We start from the raw sequence: 17,848 nt of genomic DNA, 5'->3' as shown, positions 1-17,848 counted from the left end.
CAGAGAAAGTTGACAACTACCTGTAAACATAGTTTAGCCATTTGTTGAAAACTAAACCGCTAAAAGACGAAGTTAATGTTGTCCAGAAACACAACTCAAACTAAAGGCTGATGTTGTTCTGTCTGCTGGATGTATCTGCCTGCTAACATGTTATAACACCATATAAACTTCATAAGGTAATAATATTGCCTCATTTCCACAGCATAGTTTGTTTCGAACAGCGGTAGTGCTTAGTGTGTGGTGTAGTTTCGGTACGGCTATTAAAAATTTGGTCTGTAAATGAATAAAGAAATTCTATTGTCGGTAACTTGGCTACTTAAAATGGCGGGTTTGTGCAGGATGTCCTGTGTCGCCACTTGTGACAATTATCTCTGACCAATCGGTCAGCAGTGTTTAAACTCCACCTAGGATCGGACTTACTGCTATTGGAAGACCACATTTGTGATGTTTGTAGTTTTGGTTATCATTTCCATCAATTATGATAATGTTGTGATTAACGGTTAACGGGTTAATCACAACCAAGAAAAAGTAGTAAGAAAATACAATTGATGACCAAAACTACAAAAGTAAGACACAAGTTTTAATAAACCAAAATTTCACTCAATGCTGCTTCAGGTTCAAGCAGCTTGTATGAGTGAGCTGCAAGAGTTGTGACAGATGTATTTCCTCTGTGTTGGGTTGGCATGAAGAAATTCATGGGCCATGGTTGAAACTCCGCTGTATGATTAAATGAGGTGACACAGGGGTGAGCAAAACTCAGTGTGACACCATCTCTTTCTTTCTGTTTGCCTCATTATGAGCAGAGACGAGCACATCCCAACTTTCCTGATTGAGGGCGGTGCAAGCAGCCGTCAGTGTTACTCAACAGTTGAAAGCCTGAGGGTTTCCCAAGGCAGGGAATGGCATCCCCTCTGCCAGTAAACACATCAATAATCCTGCAGGTTGACTGACTGGCTCACTGGAAAAGGGCATGAAAATGAAGGAGGAAGACCCGTGGAGAAGAGGCAATTAGTGTTCACTCTAGGGGCAAGACGAGGCCTTGGAATAGTTAGCGACATAGCGCTAAAAAGGAGAGTAAAAGCTGAGTCCCAGTTGGTTAAGAGCTGCTTGACTTACTTACTTACTAAGAAAAGAGTGAACTTTTCCCCTTTATGAACCCTTATCATGTACAGCAACTTTCCAACAAGTCCTCCAAACCATACGATGATGTGGGTCGTTTGTTCCCAAACCCTCTAATACAACCCACTGGAGCGTATCATAAAATAGCGCCCGTTGCCGTGGCGAAAATACAACCTCATATCTAAATCAGAGAACGTAACGTTGGCGGTTTTGAACGTAACGGTCGCAATTTTAAACACGTCTTTAACCTTGTGAAATTGTCGCAGTTTGGTTATGTTTAGGCACCATATCTACTTAGTCAAGTTTAGAAAGAGATTGTGGTTTGGGTTAGAGAAAGCCTCCGATACCTCCTAAAATGCTAGTATCGGTATTGGAAAGTACTGGAGTTTATGCACCGATCCGATATTAAGTAATTTAGCCCCAAAGAAAATCTATTTCAAAGTCATTTGTTTATGTTCTTTTTCCGTTATGACTGACTGTCAAACTGGATAATATAAGAAAGTTCTATGGCGTTCATTGTTTGTGTTTGTTCATGTTTCACAAAAGGTTTAACCTGAGCCAGGCCGTACAACAAAGGACATATCAAATCCATACAGTGTTACTGTAGTAGTATACAGCTGTTAAAAAATAATAAAATATATGACACACTGGTATTGGATCAGTCACTGTTCCATTATTAATGTGACTATTATCACCACTGTTCATCATATCCCCAACCGGAACCGTCAGACACCAAGAGCCTGGGTCTGTCCCAGGTTTCTTCCCAAAGGAGGAGTTTTTCCTCGCCACTGTTGCACTGCTTGCTCTTGAGGGAATTACTGTAATTGTTGTATTTTTGGGGCTTTGTAAATTATAGAGTGTGGTCTAGACCCACTCTATCTGTAAAGAGTCTCCGAGATAACTCGTGTTATGATTTGATACTATAAATAAAATTGAATTGAATTGAATTGAATACTAGGTATTGGCTGATATACTAAGTCCAAGTATCAGAATCAGTATCGAAGCAAAAAAGGGACCATCTCTAGTTTGGGTTAAAATCAGACATTACTTAACTTCCGGTTACGGCGTGTAAGGCCAGAACTTAATGTTCGGTTAATTATTATGTTTTTATATTGGTTATATTATATTATAATATATTATATTTATATAGCTTATATTTCGTCACACCTTCACATTTAGCCTGTCCTCATGAACCATTCGTTTCATAAAGCTACGAAAAATTTAAGCACCATAATTCGTAAGCATTCCACTTTTCTTTTTGTTGTTGTATGCACCACATTGACGGCCGATGTACAATACAGGTCAAAAGTTGACACACCTTCATATTCAATGCGTTTTCTTTATTTTCATGACTATTTACATTGTAGATTCTCACTGAAGGCATCAAAACTATGAATGAACACATATGGAATTATGTACTTAACAAAAAAGTGTGAAATAACTGAAAACATGTCTTATATTTTAGATTCCTCAAAGTAGCCACCCTTTGCTTTTTTGATAGCGCTGCAAACCCTTGGTGTTCTCTCAATGAGCTTCATGAGGTAGTCACCTGAAATGGTTTTCACTTCACAGGTGTGGCTTGTCAGGGTTAATTAGTGGAATTTTTTTCCCTTATTAATGGGGTTGGGACCATCAGTTGTGTTGTGCAGAAGTCAGGTTGATACACAGCCGACAGCCCTATTGGACAACTGTTAGAATTCATATTATGGCTAGAAGCAATCAGCTAAGTAAAGAGAAATGAGTGGCCATCATTACTTTAACAAATGAAGGTCAGTCAGTCTGGAAAATTGCGAAATTGCTGTGGAAATGAGGCAATATTATTACCTTATGAAGTTCATATGGTGTTATAACATGTTAGCAGGCAGATACATCCAGCAGACACAGAACAACATCAGCCTTTAGTTTGAGTTGTGTTTCTGGACAACATTAACTCGTCTTTTAGCGGTTTAGTTTTCAACAAATGGCTAAACTATGTTTACAGGTAGTTGTCAACTTTCTCTGTCTGCCGTTTTGGTGTTGTGCAGGAAATTGTGTCCCCAAGTGCAGTCGCAAAAACCATCAAGCGCTACAACGAAACTGGCTCACATGAGGACCGCCCCAGGAAAGGAAGACCAAGAGTCACCTCTGCTGCTGAGGATAAATTAATCCAAGTCACCAGCCTCAGAAATCACAAGTTAACAGCAGCTCAGATTAGAGACCAGATGAATGCCACACAGAGTTCTAGCAGCAGACACATCTCTAGAACAACTGTTAAGAGGAGACTGCGCGAATCAGGCCTTTATGGTCAAGTAGCTGCTAGGAAACCACTGCTAAGGAGAGGCAACAAGCAGAAGAGATTTGTTTGGGCCAAGAAACACAAGGAATGGACATTAGACCAGTGGAAATCTGTGCTTTGGCCTGATGAGTCCAAATTTGAGATCTTTGGTTCCAACCGCCGTGGTTTTGTGTGACACAGAAAAGGTGAACGGATGGATTCTACATGCCTGGTTCCCACCGTGAAGCATGGAGGAGGAGGTGTGATGGTGTGGGGGTGCTTTGCTGGTGACACTGTTGGGGATTTATTCAAAATTGAAGGCATACTGAACCAGCATGGCTACCACAGCATCCTGCAGCGACATGCCATCCGGTTTGCGTTTAGTTGGACCATCATTTATTTTTCAACAGGACAATGACCCCAAACACACCTGCAGGCTGTGTAAGGGCTATTTGACCAAGAAGGAGAGTGATGGAGTGCTGTGCCAGATGACCTGGCCTCCACAGTCACCGGACCTGAACCCAATCAAGATGGTTTGGGGTGAGCTGGAAGGGCCAAAGGCAAAAGGGCCAACAAGTGCTAAGCATCTCTGGGAACTCCTTCAAGACTGTTGGAAAACCATTTCAGGTGACTACCTCTTGAAGCTCATCAAGAGAATGCCAAGAGTGTGCAAAGCAATAATCAGAGCAAAGGGTGGCTACTTTTGAAGAATCTTATAATATAAGACATGTTTTCAGTTATTTCACACTTTTTTGTTAAGTACATAATTCCACATGTGTTCATTCATAGTTTTGATGCCTTCAGTGAGAATCTACAATGTAAATAGTCATGAAAATAAAGGAAACGCATTGAATGAGAAGGTGTGTCCAAATTTTTGGCCTGTACTGTATATGAACACGACTTTCAAGCCAGGAAGCAAAGTTTGCTTCCCCGGGAAAACTAAAGTCTTTCCCCCAGGAAATGCGTGTTACTTAGTAGTGTTTTAATCCAAACCACCATCTATTTCCTAATTTTAGTCATTTTGGTGTCTAATCTTAACTTTCGTCGTGGCAAAATACTAATATTTTGTGGACTAAATTGAACCGTAATCTCTGCTGAAATGAGTGGCAGCTTGCAGTGCTCTGTACCCGGCTCACAGTCACCCATTTTCAGCTAAACCCATCTACCAACTGATACGACAGAGCTGTGACAGAGGTCCGTAGCCCACATCACGAAGCTCTGTAGCGTCTTAATCAACTAGCAACTGCCGCTCGGTGTCATGGAGCTCGTAGCCAGCCGGCATCATGTGACCAGCTGGCGTCACTTGACCAGCCACCATCACGTGACCAGCCGGCGGCCTCCTAATTTCGTAGGATATCATACATTTTAGTGTGCATACATTTTCGTACGATATCATACGGACCCGTTCATGAGAACGCGTTGTAATACTTCCTGCTTTGCTCCCATCATATTGACTACGGCCACTAGAGAGCGCCACCACTGGAAACATAAATATAGGTCGTAATTGTTGCTTGTACAAACGACGTCTGGAAGCATTTTTAGGGGGAGACTGTCTCCAACTTTCATAAACTGGACACTACTTATCATGCTGCTTCCATGAATTTCAATGAACAGACGTTTTAGGTAATAAACTCTTTGTCATCTTAAAGGTCCAATGTGTAGGAATTTCTCCCATCTAGCGTTGAGATCATATATCGCAATCAACTCTCTCGCACCACGCAGTTCAAAGTACGTATTACAGCTACGGTAGCCTTCATGCTTCAAAAAGCAAAGGACAAGTTTGTGAACGGGCAACACAGATTTTGATATTGAACAACTAAACACGTTACACACTGGACCTTCAAAGATCAATAGCTATGTCATCCCTATGTCCCCAGGACCAGCCTGGTCTGGTGTGTTCAGCCTCGCTGTAGCACAACAACTATAAGCAGGGGGACACAACTAGCCTATAACTCTGTCAAAAGTATACACAAATATGCCTTCCAACAACTTTAAAATTTCCCTTCTCATGCAATGTAGAAATAGAAATGTAAAAACAAGACATTGTGGTGTCTGCATTTCACAACAAGTCTCCATACCTAAATGACAAAGTAGGTCTTGCCATTTGGATTACAAAACAACCCACATAAAGATTTACTGATCTGCCGCCTCTTAGGTTAAAGCTGCAGTACAGTATTTGATTCTTTTGTCACTTGAAGACTGTGAAACAGGGTTGGAATTTGGGTTGGCTATAAACACAACAATGACATATTATCACCTTATAAAAGTTGTTCCTGTGAAAGTGTTTGCAAATCCTTGCCTATTTAAGGACCCCACAGACAAGGGGCGAAAAATAAGCGTTCATTTGGAGTCATGTTTCTGGCTGTAACTTTGTCTGTTTACTGTTTTTTCAGAGCCTATTTTACTGAAAACAGCTGCCTGCATCTGGAAACAAGTTTACGAGTGAGGTGAGACTGAACCATGACAGTGAGCTTAAAGGGGATGAAAACCTTCGCAGCAGAAGGGAACTGCAAAGTTGGGTGATGATTCTCTGCAATGTTTCCTCATACACGCTTCGTATGATATCTTACGAAAAATGATGCACAATTTTTACGCGCGTTTTCCTACGAATGTCCAGCAACGCGACAGATCAGTGCGCTTGTGGCCCCTGCAGTGAAGAATCTGTTTAGGCAACAAAACTACTAGTTTTAAGAAAAGATTGTGTTTTTTGTGGCGTTATGTACAGTAAAGTAAGTAAGTAACAAAAGTAAGTTAAAGTAAGTCAACTTTGACTTTTGCTTAGACAGAGGACATGAACAGCGATCTCCTGGGTGAAAGTTTGTTTGATCCATCCCTCCTCCCAGACCTCCCGACTTTGTCGCTCTTTATACTACGTCACCTTTACTCCCTTTAAAATGACAGGAGTGCATTACTTTTCGTAGGTAAAGGTACGGCCGGTGAATGAGAACAGACTGTTCTCTGTGGGTTTGTCACTATGAGTAAAAATAACACCACTGTGGAGCTGTTGAAAGGCATTTTATTTTATTTTTAAAGCTGTGGTAGGCAACTTGGCGTCGCTGGGCAAAGATTCTACACTGTAAAATCCGATTAGTTAACCTTACTTAAAAAAAGCATGCAAACCGATTGCACTTAAAAAACTAAGTACAGTGGAATAGGTATTGCGTGTTGTATTAACAAATCCCTGTTTAGTATAGTATACTTACTCTTGAGTTTAAGTAACTAAAAACAATGTGTGCGGTGTACTTGACAATTTACTTTAGATGTACTCCTGACTTAGTATAGACAACTCAGAATTACTATTTCAAACAACTAAGTACTGTAATGTGAACTTTACTTTGTGTGTAATCTAAACACGATATTTTTAGTTGGGCTAACTAATGTGACAATTCCTACAACTTAGAATTTCCGTTTTAGTTACTTGAAGAGCGATTCTGATTTACTTGTTTAAACCATGCAAACCGATTGCCTTGAAAAGACCAAGTAACTGTTACTTGTGTAAATTAAGTACTTCAAACATTCATTTTACCTTATTCCATTTACAGTAATCAATTAGACATTTAGATGGTTATTCTTCATAATAACCATCTAAATGTCTAATTGACATTCACCAAACGCTCACCTATATGTTAACTCTGTTCTGCCAACTCACTATACACTTGTCACATAAATGTACCAGAGAAGAAGTATCATAAAATAGAAATATTTAACACACAACCACATTATAGTTGAAACAGGTTTATTCCTTGAACCTCAACCATTGTTAGTTTACAATGTTAAAATCAAAGTCTTAAAACCCTTTGATCTGGTATAAAGTATGCATTACCTTGACATTTGTAATTTTATACTGATTGTATTTCATCATCTTAAAAATTATTATGGTGTGCTTGGCCCAGATAAACCTTTTTATTTCAATCAATCAAATTTTGGCACAGGATTTCACGATTTTGAATTCTTGACTTGGCTGATAAGTAATTTTATTGTTAACTTTTTTTTACCGAATTATTTATAGGAGTATGAATTTTTGGGAAATATACTTGATTAGAGATGTTTAGGGAAAACAGTCAAATCTGCACCTTAGACAGCTGACAGAGATACTAATTGGTTTTGAGGAGATTAAAATGTTAGTCATTACTATAAGTGATCAGTACCCACTTGAAGACAACATTCAGACTAAAATGATAAATGTCAAGGTATTAGCGCCAACCACAGAATATCTCTTCTCAGAACCAGAACGCGCCATACATGCTTATTACACTACCATAAAATATAAAAAAATAAAACATTCTTCAAAAGTACAGAGTGAAAGTAACACCAAGGGATGTGAACAATGGACTTTGTTGGATTGAATGTTTGCCTACTTCGCCAATATACATCGGTACCAAAATTGTTCTTCAATAATCTTCCAGTAATAATTGGCAGCCAATGTATTTGGCTTTATAAAAAGACATAAATTTCTCATTTGTGGAAAGAAAATTCCAACCCTGACCTTTTATTTAACATAATCCTGAGAAACTGCTTTACTTTTGTATTAACAATAAAGTTTAAAGACCAAACTGCTGACAGTATCAACCTGCTGACTATTACAAGTGACATCCAGTTATTGTACAATAATGACTATGGCAACCGATCTCATACACGTATGAATGACCATACACCTGCAGCCTCTAAATGTAACTTGCTGATGAACCCAGTGGATATAAAACAATATGAAAGGAGTGCCTTAATTTAGCTAACAATAAAAAGCAACTGGACCCACTTTTATAAACAAGATTGTATGCCAAGTGTCACTCTTGATTTTTACCATTCTAACTCAACAGGAGATTTTTAAGAGTTTGAAGTTTGGGGGGGAGTTTGTTCTCTCCCAGGCCAAGCATCACTCGTTGAATGAAGCTGAATGTGTTTTTCATGGCTTTAGGGTAGTCCAAGTGTAGTGCATAGGACAACCCAAAGAAGAGGCAAAGTGCTTGAGGTAGGTTCTGGAGATTGTTCATTACAATACCTCCTTCAAGAATGATGGCAGTAGACACTGGGTCAAGATGGAGATGATTTGGCGAGAGGGGCACATCTTCACTGATGACAGTCAGCAACCCAACAGATACCTGGTCCCAGGCCTCATCACTGTCAGAATCCTGTATACAACCAAACACAAACATTACAACAGGTAAATGTGATTGGCATTATCAATTGTCATCAAGTCATCTGTCCTGCCAACACTTCCCTCCAGCCTATTTTTTTTTTTTTGAAATTAAGCTCTCATGTCTGTCCTAATATAAAATTTATTCAGATGTTAATGCTGTTACAGCTAGTGCATGTGAGGGAGAGAAATGTTCTACCTCTTGTGCAGAACCCACAATTGCAGCACGGCAAGTGGGCTTAGCATTGTGGCACTCAGCAGTGCAACCATGTGACATGGACTACAAATGGAGTTAGTTGAATGGCTGCTTCATCATTTGTTTAGGGTTTTGTTGTTTTATCTTTTTTTTATCACCCTGCTGGCATACAATGAACTGTCACAGTTAGCATGCAGCCCATCTTTGTTCTGAACTCACAGTAATATACAGTATGTGCTCTTTTAAGATATGAGAACTTACAAAGGAGGTGTTGTAGAAGTTACTGGGGTCATCACCAAGCAGAACAGGGATGCCTTGGAGAACAAGGGGACGCACTGCTGTCACATCTGGTTTCTAGAAGTGGATAGAACAAATAAAGTTCAAGATTAAGCAACATTCAGAAGTTACACTACAAACCCATTTTAAACGCGTAAAACTATGAAAAAGGTGTCACCATGTATGCTTAACAGTGCAGAGAACAGTTGCCGATTGCAGTAGTTATCTAATCCACAGCAAAAACTTAACAAGTCTGTAGTGGACTGACCCTTGAATCAATTTGCTGCACAATCTCCAGCCAGTTTCTCTCCAACACTTCCTTTCTTGGACTTGAAGATTGTGACAAAGCGTGGTGTGTAGCGGTCAACAGCACCAAAAAGTCATTCTCCAGGTTTGTCGTGGCTATCCTGTTGAACTCAGCAAACACCTACAAGACAGAAAAAAATGTGTGTGAGTAGACTGGCTTGAGCCAGTGTGGAAATTTTGGAAAACCTTTGGTTACCAGTCCTAAAACCTAAATGCACACAGGGAGAATATAAAAAAGCATATCAATATCTGTATCGTATTTGTCTCTCTGTAAAAAGAGCTGGGCGCCGCTTCAGGGTTTTCACTGGAGGTTCAGCCTCCACAATCTCCGCCTTCGCCGGTGGGAATGTCTGGTCCATCTTAGATGCAATGACTGTTCCACTGGGGTTCTTTTTTTTCATTTCTTCAACCAGGAGCTTTCTTTCAACTTCTAGTCTATCTTCATTCTCCCCCTCAGGGAGGTCTGGTAAGTAATTGACCTCAAACCTTTTTGGTCTTTTGAGGCCTTTTGATGCCATTCCTGGGGCCTTTTTAACCCTGATTTATAGCAACTTCTGCACATCCAGCTTTTCTCAGTTTAGTGCGATAGTTCCCCATTTTGTATGTCAAGCTATTCTTCCAGCCAGAACACCCATCTGGCGAGCCTGGTTCCCCTCAGGCAGGGATGTTTGCTTATGAGCCAATGCCACAGAATGGCATCGTTCTTCATTTGGATAGGCATCAAATTTTGTAGATCGCTTCAGCAAGCTTCTCCAAAATACCATGCTTCATGTCTCTTGGTACATTCAGGTAAGTTTGGTCTCGTAAAACTTAAGATTAGCCTGTCTCAGTCTGAATTCTACATCAACCGAGAAGTTTGGAATCTCCAAAAAACTCTGGCCATTGCTCTTGTCTTGTTGATGATGATGAGCTGTATGTCGACAGAATCTCTGTATCATCTGAGACATTTGAGGCATCAGAAATGCGGTGGTGGAAGCAGGCACCAGTGTCAGTGTCACCAATGAAATGACCTTCACAGTTGCTTTTGTAGCTGGCAAGTCTCCTATGTCATCTAGGTTGCAGAGGGAATAACCAAAGTCAGGGTCTTCATACATAAGATTGAAGTCATCCTGCAGGTTGCATTTTTCTTTGACTTTTATCTTCAGCTCTTCAACCGTTTCTGGTTTTCTGTCCAGTGACACTTTCCCGTATGTCCCCTTCATTTATGATGATTCTTAGTTTATAGCTTCCCATGGTCCTAGACAGAGTGGAGATCACTTTAGTACCCAGTCCACATGTCATTCAGCATAATATGTAACGCTTTAGTGTGACGTACACATTGCCTTTCACTCTATAGGAAGATAATGGGAAAACATCATTCAGTTCGGACAGATGGGTGACATTGAGAGACCCTCCCCACTGAAGCACAACTCATAAGCACGTAAATGTTTACCATACCATGAGGTCAAAAGCCTGCAGACTAGCAGGATTTCTGTGTTGATAACAACAATATGTGTTATTTGCTGGAACTCTGGGAGACCAGAGCAACAGCCAACTGAAATGATCATATCTGCAGTGTACTTTACACCATGAACACAAGCAGAAGCTGCAACCAGCACTGTACTTTGCTTGGCGTTTCGCTGATGTAGTGAGCGGAACATTTTCAGGGAAAGATGTGATCATAACTGACCTGACTTTATCAATTTCCACAGAAGGCTTAAAGAAGGATGCAGAATCCAAATGGAAGGCCATCATCTTCTGGTGTCTTACAGCCAAGGTTTGTGCTACATTCTTGAAATTATGAGTGTCATGCACAACCTTTTTGAAAATTTGGTGCTTCCCTTCAAAACGAATCGTCCACACATCGACTAGTGGGCCAAAAGTTTTAATCAGTTGAGGGTAATGTTCAATAAAATGATGTTTTGGACGGAGTTTGTAGGTCGGAAAAGTTTGCTGCAGTAACTCTCTATGTTCTGAGATTTTGCAAACCAGAAAGTGGATTAACTCTTCAGTAAAGTGCGATGACATTACTATTTCTAGTATATCTTTGCAGAGCATCGTATCTCCCATGCTTTGTCTCCTTCTGGGATATTATGGCCTACCATCAATGGAAGCAGCCTCAGGAGAGCCCAGTTTTCGTGTCCGTTGCCCACAATGGTTCCCTTAGCGATGAAGGTCTTTGGAATGATCTGTGGTTGGTCAGCTTTATCTGAGAACGTGTAAGGAAACTGCTTAATAGCCTTATTCAAACAGTCCAAAGAAACATACTTCTTGGTCATAAAATCCTGAAGACAGAGTGACATTTCTGCTGGTACTATACCCTTTAAAAAGTCATGCAGAATGTCAGGTGGAAAACCATCCACCACATGAAAGTGTTTCAAGTTTTCATTCAGTGGACACCCTCTTTTAACACCAAGATGTCTGGCCATAGTATGGTCATGTATAACCTCTTGCACATGTCTGTCGTGGTCCTCTCTTGTCCTTGGCTGGTGTAGACCTGACCTGACCTCCTTATCCTGTATGTCATCTTTCTTACACATACAAAACCGACAAAAGAGATGTGCTGCAAAACTCTCCTGGAATCCTGCCAAAGCGTGAGCCCCCAAGTTGTCTGCTGCTACATACAATACAGTTCCTTTAACACTTTCTGCTAGCTGTTCAACATACACACCGTGTTCCTCAAGAGTAACAAGATCCTGAATGAGAGGACGAAGAACTTCTGCATAGCCATGTTCCTTCACAGTCTTGACCTTACATAAAAGTGCAAGTTGTATAGAGTGGAGAGCTGACCGATATTTGGAGTCAAGATTAGCAAGTACCCAATATACTGCACATAGTTTGTGTTTTTTCTTGGATGTTCCCAGTGGATTAGCAACCTCAAAATCATCTATATATAGCCCAAGAGCAATCCTAAATTCTTCCACATTCAAAAGAACATTTTCTTTAAAATGAGAGCCATCTCTGAATGAGTGGTATCCTTCTGGTGAAGCACCACATTCTACATGCAGCGCCTTATCCAGAATATCCTTATTTCTTAACAAAGCCTGCAACATTTTCAGTGTGGGGACATATACAACAGAACTATCTCTGTCAAGACGAAACTCAACTGGCATAACAAGAGGAAATTCTTGCTGTATATAAGATGCTCTCCTGCTAGCTGTTGATAAGGATCCTTCTGTAGAGGTGAATTTCAGCAGGACATTAGTTTGTGAAACTGCATTTACAACGTCACTCACAATGGAATTATCCACATCACCACAATGCTGACTGATAATCTCCTGGACTTTACTTTGAAGTAATGGCTAATGTAGCACTTTCTGATATATGCAGGATTGTTTGCATTTTCAAAAACAGAGCAGCAAGGTTACGTTCCAGCTGACTTTCCAAGTCCTCTATGTCACCTACAGACTCTTCAAATTCACACTCAGTGTCATCCTGTGAGGAAATATCATTCTCCACTTCAGTCAATTGATCTTGATGTTTAATGTTTGATACAATTCCGGTTTTAAAATGTGTTGTAGCACTCCTTTTGTGTACCCTACTTTTGTGTGGCATTAAATGTTGAATACACATTGCTGTGAAAATCACAGCCGTCGTATGGACACAGAACTTTTGCTTAAGTTTTAAATGGCTGGCGAAGTGTGTGAAAAACTCTTCTTCAGTGCAGGGCTCTGTGTATTCACATAATTGGCAGTGAAATACAACTGTGGGTTTACTTGCTTGTCCAATGTTTGATTGACAGTGCCAAACCCGATAAATGCACTTTGAGTGCATTAAAAGATTTGAAAGTGCACAAGCAATCGTTATGAAGACATGGTATTGGCTGTTGCCGAGTAAAGCCTCCATGTTTTAGGCGATAGTGTTTTAACAACTGTCCTCTTTTTTCTGTAGAAAAATTACACTGCTTACAGGTCCAGTGCATCTGCAAGAAATTATTTTAAATAATTTAAAATTTAGGTGTAAGTTGTAAGTGTGTGTGTTTGTATATCTACATATAATATCATCCAAAATATTGTATACTTTATCTCACCTCCAGTGTACTGAGGCCCACTGACAAAGCAGCTGTGAAGAGCCCTCAAGGCAGTTGCCACAAGCACTTCTGTAAAGGACAAATAATGTCTTAGTTAAAAGAAAGTTCCACTTAAAGTGATGTGATTTGTAGATTAAAGACACATAGTGCATACTTTACAAGCATTACAGGAGAATGATAGTTTTCCAATATAAATCCTTATAGATGTATCCTCTTACATGAATATTTGAAGATTCAGATTGAGTCATAAAAACAATTCTAAAAATTAAGAGTATAAACAATCCTGACTTAAGTATAAGTACAGCAATATTAGCAACTGCATTTACTTAAAGAAATAACAGGGGAAAGTCAGACGTTGAAACACTTTTCCGATATACCTCATTTTAAAAGAAAACGTTACAGACAAAAATAATTTGTTGTCATCAACAACTTACGTGTGTGTTCTATCAATACCAGGTGCTATCTTATAAAAATATGGAACAACTTCGGTTAACTTGACTTTGAATGAAAGGTGCTTGCTCATAGGGGCGGGATGGAAGAAACACATCGATATACATTTTAATTTTTAATGTTTTTCTTGTTTTTATTTAACATGCTTGACAGGGTCCTTAATATGTAGCGAATTGCAAAAATAAATAAAAAAATAACTTTTGCCAACAGTCATCATGTATTCTCCTTGTTTTTGGCTTTGCAAACGATTAAAACAGAAACTAGCAGTAGCTAAAGTAACTTATGTTCTCCTAATTGTCTGACCAATGTGGCTGCAAAATGTGTGTTGCTTACAAATTGTCTTGTTTAGTGTTTCCTCTACACACTTAATGCAGCAAATTTCATTTGTAACCCGAAAGTCTGTGTTGTTACAGCCAGGTCTCATGGCAGTTCGTGTAAAATGTGACGTTATTTGAATCTATTGATACCGTGTTCACGGAGACGTTTTTGTCGGTTTTTACGTGGCGGACTACGGAAAATGTTAAGTAATGTATTTCAATGGGAAGCATATTTTTGTGGCCACAGCACGAAAATGGTAGGGAGTAATATAAAAGCCGAAAAATCCGTGTAGGCAGGTTGGTCGGGGTGGTGGATGGGTCAAACAACACAGGACTTTCACCCGGGCGAAGCGGTTTTGGCGTTTTGTTACTGTGGTGCGTCCCCAGCGGGCCGCATCGCGGGCCGCCTCCCGGCTTATGGAGCGGCCCTTTGTCCGCCTCATCCAGCGGGTCCCCAGCGGGCGCTCGCTGGCGCCTCCCGGCTTATGGAGCCCTTTAGGCCGCCGCGTCACTCAGGGGGTCCCCAGCGGGCCGACTCGTACGGTACCTCCCGGGCTTATGGAGCCCCTTCGCACGGCTCCTTTCGTTCTCCGTGAGCACGTATCAATAGATTAAGAATAACGTGGACATTTACACGAACTGTCGGGAGACCGGGTTAATACCCTACATTCGACCAAAATACGTACAGCCACTGTGTCAACTCGGGGAAAATAAAAGTTCCTCTAGCAACATTTAAAATGTGAGCGTTTTCACTTTAAGTTAAAATGGATTTACAGGTGAATCACGGGATGGTGGTGGAAAGCCCCCCCAAAAACATGCCCGAACATGTGCTCTGCCTGTTAGCTTGTTAATGTTTAGCTAGCTAGTTAACATATGATAGATTATGTTGAGGCAGCAGACAGAAACACAAATTCACACACAAATATTAACCTAACTTGCTTGAAGACTTACCTTATTGTTCCACAAGCGATGAAATCTCTAGCAAATTTGTCGGCAAACTTCAGAAAATGTTGTGTTGGCTCACGATTTGATTGCACCGCTAACAATCCTGAGCAGGAGACTGAACGGTGGTGGCTTCTACTGCGCATGCTCACTCACAGCCCTGCTTGCTGATTGGATGAGTTCCAAATAGTCTCTATGCAAAGCAAGTTAAGATAACTTCAAACAAAGTTATATTCACCCAAAACAATAAGTAAATAGCTTTTTCACCATGCAATTAACCGTTACTTTGTAAAACCAATTAAGAAGCACATATTATTGATACCCGACTACAGCTAACTCATTAATGCAAGTTATGACAGCTATTGGAATTTACAGTCTATAATCATTTTTCAGCATTTTGTAATTCAAGTGGTCTGAGAGAATACTAGTAAAATTGCATCTCCTTTTGGCTCTGTAATGGCCTTTAGAATATCTAGCCTGTGACAGAAGACTTTGGCCAATCACAGGTCATTTCAGAGAGAGAGAGAGAACGTTCCTATTGGCTGTTCTGCGCATGCATATGGCCATACGACAGAGAGGGGAGAGCTGCAGGAAGAGGTATAACTCAGCTTCAAATCCTGACGTTCTTTGCTGTCTACCCACTGCAGCTTTATCTGGGATATACAGTACAGGCCAAAAGTTTGGACACACCTTCTCATTCAATGCGTTTCCTTTTTATTTTCATGACTATTTACATTGTAGATTCTCACTGAAGGCATTAAAAACTATGAATGAACACATATGGAATTATGTATTTAACAAAAAAGTGTGAAATAACTGAAAACATGTCTTATATTTTAGATTCTTCAAAGTAGCCACCCTTTGCTTTTTTATTAATAAGGGAAGAAATTCCACTAATTAACCCTGACAAAGCACACCTGTGAAGTGAAAACCATTTCAGGTGACTACCTCATGAAGCTCATTGAGAGAACACCAAGGGTTTGCATAATTATCAAAAAGCAAAGGGTGGCTACTTTAAAGAATCTAAAATATAAGACATGTTTTCAGTTATTTCACACTTTTTTGTTAAGTACATAATTCCATATGTGTTCATTCATAGTTTTGATGCCTTCAGTGAGAATCTACAATGTAAATAGTCATGAAAATAAAGAAACACATTGAATCAGAAGGTGTGTCCAAACTTTTGGTCTGTACTGTATGTGCTAAGCTAGGCTAACACGCCCTGGAGCTACAGTATGTCTGCACTAGATGCACATTGAACGATGACGTTGATATTTTTCCGCTCCAGTGGCGGTTCTAGACCTCAAATGGAGGGGCCAGGCTTGGGCCACATGCGATTTTAGGGGTACCAAATATGTGTGATGATATGTTTCTACAAAAGACTAGTCTAGGTCTAGGTCTGGCACACAGCATTCCTGGATGGGAGAAAAACGTGATCTGGTTTATTGGCATTTCTTTAAACCAATCACAATCGCCTTGGCTGGTGCTAAGCACCGGGAAAAGCCGTGGTGCCTCTGCTAAATAGCCTCAGGAAGGAACTTGTTTTGGTGGAACATGTATACGTTCAAAAGTAGTTTTAGTCGTGCAACAGAAAACTCAGATTGGACAGATAGTCTAGCTAGCTGTCTGGATTTACCCTGCAGAGATCTGAGGAGCAGTTAACCATAGTCCTCACAAATCCACCGGAGGTTAGAACGCCAACACTAAGAAAGCCCAAGGCAACGGATATCGGCCTAAATGACTGAAATCTGGCAGAATTTCCATCGGAAACTGAGCAATCCCGGAAGTGGAACGTCGTGGATATAGACTAACAAAAGACTAACGATATATATATAATAATAAACACAAGAATACTCATTCAGTGTTAAGCTACATTTTATCCATCACTGGACATGAATAATATCCTCTCTTTGGGGATAAAGGTGGGGTTAAAAATGTATGAAAATATTTGTCACAGTTAGGGGGGCCAGAGGGGGGTCGAGGCTTAATAATACAGGGGCACTTGCCACACTTGCCCCCCACACCCACCAGAACTGCCACTGTTCCGCTCATTTTACTGTATGTTTAATGGCAAGCATATTTCCCAAAACATTGGACTGTTCCTTTAAATGGGACAGATTTCTGCCATTCTAAAGTGTGTGCCAAAAGATTTTTGGTGCGACAGGGTATTTACCTTTCACTACATCCTTTTCATAAGGGCATCAGTGGACTTAATAGACATTAATAAGAAGAGTCATCTTGAGGGAGGCGGCAATTGTCAATATGCATATGATCAATATTTGATGCCGAGGGACAAAAAAACCCCTCAAAAAACGATGAGGGACTATAGATAAAGATGGCTCTCAGACGAATCCAGTTGGCAGAAATCAGTTCAATCTGACATATACTAGCTGGAAATGAAACACTGATGTAAATAAAAATATGGTTCCTAGGAAGAGTTGAGTGTTCAGGCTCACTTCATATTTTGCACAAACAGCCACAGTATCTCTGACAAATCCCCCCCCCCCCACCTGTGTGAAAACATGTAATTCTCTTTCTTCCTTGTATCGTGTCCAGCCGTGTGACTCATGTTCGTCATGTTTACGCTGCGGCGGTACATCGCCTAGCCGTGATGACGAGGGCTTTGCTGTAAGCCACAGCTGAACACCCTATATCCACCCTGCTGGCACGGCATCACTGTTTTCATTCCATATGATAGGAGTCACACCACATTCCTGTTACAACTTCTCTGCGGCACATTAAAAATCTCCTCTTGGAAACCGCAGAGCCATGTGTTTTGAATTTTCCCTCTGTTTGTTCCATTTACAGCATCTCTCTCCACTTTTTCTCTCTCTCTCTCTCTCTT

At 40.4% G+C, this 17,848-nt stretch overlaps 1 protein-coding gene and 1 long non-coding RNA gene across 2 annotated transcripts; both read right to left on the bottom strand.

Moving 5' to 3' along the window:
• Nucleotides 1–7,745: 7,745 nt before the first annotated feature.
• On the bottom strand, nt 7,746–9,644 carry LOC120571754. The gene is made up of 4 exons (XM_039820838.1): nt 9,591–9,644; nt 9,248–9,406; nt 8,965–9,057; nt 7,746–8,502 (listed from the first exon to the last, which is right to left on the bottom strand). Exons 1-4 carry the CDS (start codon nt 9,642–9,644, stop codon nt 8,179–8,181), a joined length of 630 nt encoding a protein of 209 aa, XP_039676772.1. The 3' UTR covers nt 7,746–8,178.
• Nucleotides 9,645–10,470: 826 nt separating this feature from the next.
• LOC120570859 lies at nt 10,471–15,057 on the bottom strand. The gene is made up of 4 exons (XR_005641152.1): nt 15,013–15,057; nt 13,295–13,363; nt 11,367–11,473; nt 10,471–10,522 (listed from the first exon to the last, which is right to left on the bottom strand). It is a non-coding gene; the product is annotated as an uncharacterized LOC120570859 (long non-coding RNA).
• Nucleotides 15,058–17,848: the final 2,791 nt, after the last annotated feature.

The sequence above is a fragment of the Perca fluviatilis genome, chromosome 13, assembly GCF_010015445.1.
Source record: "Perca fluviatilis chromosome 13, GENO_Pfluv_1.0, whole genome shotgun sequence".
In the NCBI taxonomy this organism is placed as follows: Eukaryota; Metazoa; Chordata; class Actinopteri; order Perciformes; family Percidae; genus Perca; species Perca fluviatilis.
This window is presented reverse-complemented; position numbering and strand designations above follow the sequence as displayed.

Coding starts and splice junctions, on each gene's coding strand:
- LOC120571754 (XM_039820838.1), bottom strand. CDS start 9,644: ATGGACCAGACATTCCCACCGGCGAAGGCGGAGATTGTGGAGGCTGAA. Junction 9,058..9,247: donor TGCAGCAAATTGATTCAAGG/GTCAGTCCACTA, acceptor ATCCACTTCTAG/AAACCAGATGTGACAGCAGT. Junction 8,503..8,964: donor ACTTCTACAACACCTCCTTT/GTAAGTTCTCAT, acceptor GGTTGTATACAG/GATTCTGACAGTGATGAGGC.